This window comes from Marmota marmota, unplaced genomic scaffold (genome assembly GCF_001458135.2).
Source record: "Marmota marmota marmota unplaced genomic scaffold, marMar, whole genome shotgun sequence".
Lineage (NCBI taxonomy): Eukaryota > Metazoa > Chordata > Mammalia > Rodentia > Sciuridae > Marmota > Marmota marmota.
This window is the reverse complement of record NW_026008268.1, coordinates 1-3,712: the sequence shown is the minus strand read 5'-3', so window position 1 is coordinate 3,712 and position 3,712 is coordinate 1. Positions and strand designations below refer to the sequence as shown.

General features: G+C 42.0%; 1 protein-coding gene across 1 annotated transcript; it reads left to right on the top strand.

The window, feature by feature from the left end:
- The first annotated feature begins 2,962 nt into the window (after positions 1-2,962).
- LOC107134715 (60S ribosomal protein L13a-like) lies at positions 2,963-3,644 on the top strand. Its single transcript, XM_048797719.1, has one exon. It carries the CDS (start codon positions 2,983-2,985, stop codon positions 3,595-3,597), a length of 615 nt encoding a protein of 204 aa, XP_048653676.1. The 5' UTR covers positions 2,963-2,982; the 3' UTR covers positions 3,598-3,644.
- Positions 3,645-3,712: the final 68 nt, after the last annotated feature.

Below are 3,712 nucleotides of genomic sequence, written 5' to 3'. Positions count from 1 at the left end.
AGGAATTTCATATTCGATGTCAGCCATGGGCAACATTTGCAAGACTCTGATCTCAAAACAAAAATTTAAAAGGGCAGGGAATGTAATTCAGCAGGTAAAGTGCCCCATGAGTTTCAATTCCCAGTGCTGCAGAAAAAAAAAAAAAAAAAAGGAAAAAAATGTCCCTTGTATATGAATGTCATTCACCATACATGTCACTGGGGGGGGGGGGGAAGGCCAAGAACAGAAAACCACCACATTATCAATAATTTCTAATAAAATTATAAGATCAGCAGCAATTCAAAGTGGATACTAATACATGTATGGAAACAATACTCAAAGCTGGACTTTCTAAGTAGAAGTATCTGTGACAAATTACATATTTACTCAGCATCAAGACCAAGATTCTTAAGGTGCTGTTTCTATTTGGTGCTTTTTGTTGTACCAATGGTACTTTATCACTGAGCCTCAGTCCCAGACATTTTTATTTTGAGACAGGGTCTCAGTAAGTTGTCCAGACTGGCCTCAAACTTGCAATCCTCCTGCCTCTCAACTCACTGGGATTACCAGCATGAGGCATGGTGCCTGGCTTTACAATGTTATTTCTAAGCAAAGCAAGTAAAACTTCTGTTGGAAGCGCAAGTGACTTACTAGGAACATATATCAAAGAAATACATGTCTTAGAGGAACAACTGATTTTTTTTTTAGGTTACAGATTGCCTGAATAGGCTTAATAATAAAGATGGTTGGTCTTATTGAAATAAAAATATGCATTGTTAAAATTCTAGTAGGAGGGGCTGGAGATGTGGCTCAATCGGTAGCGCGCTCGCCTGGCATGCGTGCGGCCCGGGTTCGATCCTCAGCACCACATACAAAGATGTTGTGTCCGCCAAGAACTAAAAAATAAATAAATATTAAAAAAAAAAAAAAATTCTAGTAGGATATCCATGTCCCAAATCACAGCAAGAGAAAGCAATCTAAATGTAGTCTGTGGTAACAAAAGACAGCAAAAAAAAAAAAGGAAATAGCAAGCAATAGAATCACAAGCAGGCAAAAATCATAAGCTACACAGTCAAAACAAAATACATGTATGGAAACAATACTCATAAAGAAGTTTAAGTCCTCTATTAAAAGACAAAGACATACAGTTCAGGTTTTAAAATACATCAATCATCTACCTCTTATAAGACACAGCCAAAACAAAATTATGCAAAAGCGTTTAAAAGAACACAAAATGTAAAACTTCATGTGTATTATCAGTGTAACTGTAGTACTTACTATTGTGTGTGTGTGTGTGTGTGTAAATAACTTCAAGTAGAATGCCAGAATACAATGGTTTAAGTATGGACCTATCTGTATTAGCAAAACCTACCAATTGATCCTCTTGCCCTTTTGGGACTGCCTCCTGTCATCGGAGGAGTGCCCTGGAATCCAGTGTGTGTGATGTGTGTATGTAGTGAAGGAGGGGGTGAATAAAAGTTTGCCAATCACTTTTATCTTTTACAACACAACCAGAACGTGGATTCATATCCTTTGGTCACAATGCCTATGCAGATCGTTCTAGAATAGATTGGTGTGCTTTCAGGATGCAAAGCCAAGAACTATTATCAGAGCCCTGAGGGTGAAGATCATGTAGTCTAGTCCCAACTACTTGGGAGGCTGAGGAAGGAAGATCACAAGTTCAAGACCATCCTCCAAAATTTAAGGAGACCCTGAATATGAACTGAAATATGAACTAAAAAAGGGCTGGAATGGAACTCAGTGAGAGCATCCCTAAGTTCAGTTCCCATTACTGCAAAACAAACAAACAAACAAACAAAAAAACCAAATACAAAACAGAAAAAGAGTGAAGATAATGAAAGGATTAAGTGGGAAGGGTGATTTTTCCAGGATAGAACAGTTCTTGATCTCATTTAGCCCTTCCTTATCCCCGCTTTGGCAGTTCCCACAGGGCTGATGCAGAGGCCCACCTGCTAGGGAGAAGGACCTCATTTCCTTGGTACCCCTTTAGAGTCATGCAGGGACCCAGATGAACAAGCTCTGCTACCCTCGGTTTGTGGGCTTTCGGGCTGCTGCACATGTGATTATTTATGATGAGCAGGAGGCAAGGAGGATAGCATAGGAGCAAGTCATCAAGAAAATGGTAGGCACACTCCTGTAATCTCAGCAGCTCTGGAGGCTGAGGCAGGAGGATCAAAAGTTCAAAGCTAGCCTCAGCAAAAACGAGGCTCTAAGCAACTCAGTGAGACGCTGTCTCTCAATAAAATACAAAATAGGGCTGGGGATGTAGCTCAATGGCCAAGAGCCCCTGAGTTCAATCCCTAGTACCTCCCCCCAAAAAAGAAAATTATAAGGCGATTATACAATCACTTCTGCTCATATCTCATTGGTGAGAACCTGGTGACACGAGTAGCAACAGGAACTGGAAAATGGTTTCTAGCCAGGTTGCACAGTGTCTGTGAGGGAAAGAACAATGTACTGGCAACCATCCCTCTCTCAAAATCATCCTCATTAGTTTGTATAGGCCTTCACCATATATGCATTCCTTCACTGTTTTCCATCCATTACACACCCTACCCTTCATCTTGGTGATCACTACTGTGTTTACAGTACATACTTTAGTTTCTATTTTTGGAAAATATGTATTTTTATTTCATGTGCTTGTGTTTTTTAAAATTATTATTATTCTTTTTGCAGTGCTGGGGATTGAACCCAAGGCCTCACTCATGCTAGATAAATACCCTGCCACTGAGCACTGCCCCCAGGGCTATTAATTTTTTTGAGGTATAATTTACTTTCAGTAATAGTCACCTGGTTTTTAACAAAGGAGCAAAGGCAATTTATGGGAAAAGTTTTTTTTTTTTTTTCCCCCAACAGATTGTTTTGGAAGAACTGGATGTCCATGTGCAAAAACAAACAGAAAAGAATCTAAATATAGACTCTACCTTTTATGAAAATTAACTCAAAAATGGATCTTAGGGCTTTCCCAGGCGGCTGCCGAAGATGGCCGAGGGACAGGTCCCAGTGCTGGGTGGCCGAGGCCATCTCCTGGGCCGCCTGGCGGCCATTGTGGCCAAACAGGTACTGCTGGGCCGCAAGGTGGTGGTTGTGCGCTGTGAGGGCATCAACATTTCTGGAAATTTCTACAGAAACAAGTTGAAGTACCTGGCCTTCCTCCTCAAGAAGATGAATACCAACCCACCCCGTGGCCCGTACCACTTCCGGGCCCCCAGTCGCATCTTCTGGAGGACTGTGCGAGGCATGCTGCCCGACAAGACCAAGCGAGGCCAGGCTGCCCTGGACCGCCTCAAGGTGTTTGATGGGACTCCACCACCCTACGACAAGAAAAAGCGGATGGTGGTTCCTGCTGCCCTGAAGGTTGTGCGACTGAAGCCAACAAGAAAGTTTGCCTACCTGGGGCGCCTGGCTCATGAGGTCGGCTGGAAGTACCAGGCAGTGACAGCCATCCTGGAGGAGAAGAGAAAGGAGAAAGCCAAGATCCATCACCGGAAGAAAAAACAGCTTATGAGGCTACGAAAACAGGCAGAAAAGAATGTGGAGAAGAAAATTAACAAGTTCACAGAGGTCCTCCTCAGGACCAATGGACTCCTGGTCTGAGCCCAATAAAGACTGTTTATGCCTCAAAAAAAAAAAAAAAAAAGGAACTTAGGCCTAAATGTAAGAGGCCAAACTATAAAACTTCTAGGGAAAAAAAAAAAAAAAACAGGATAAC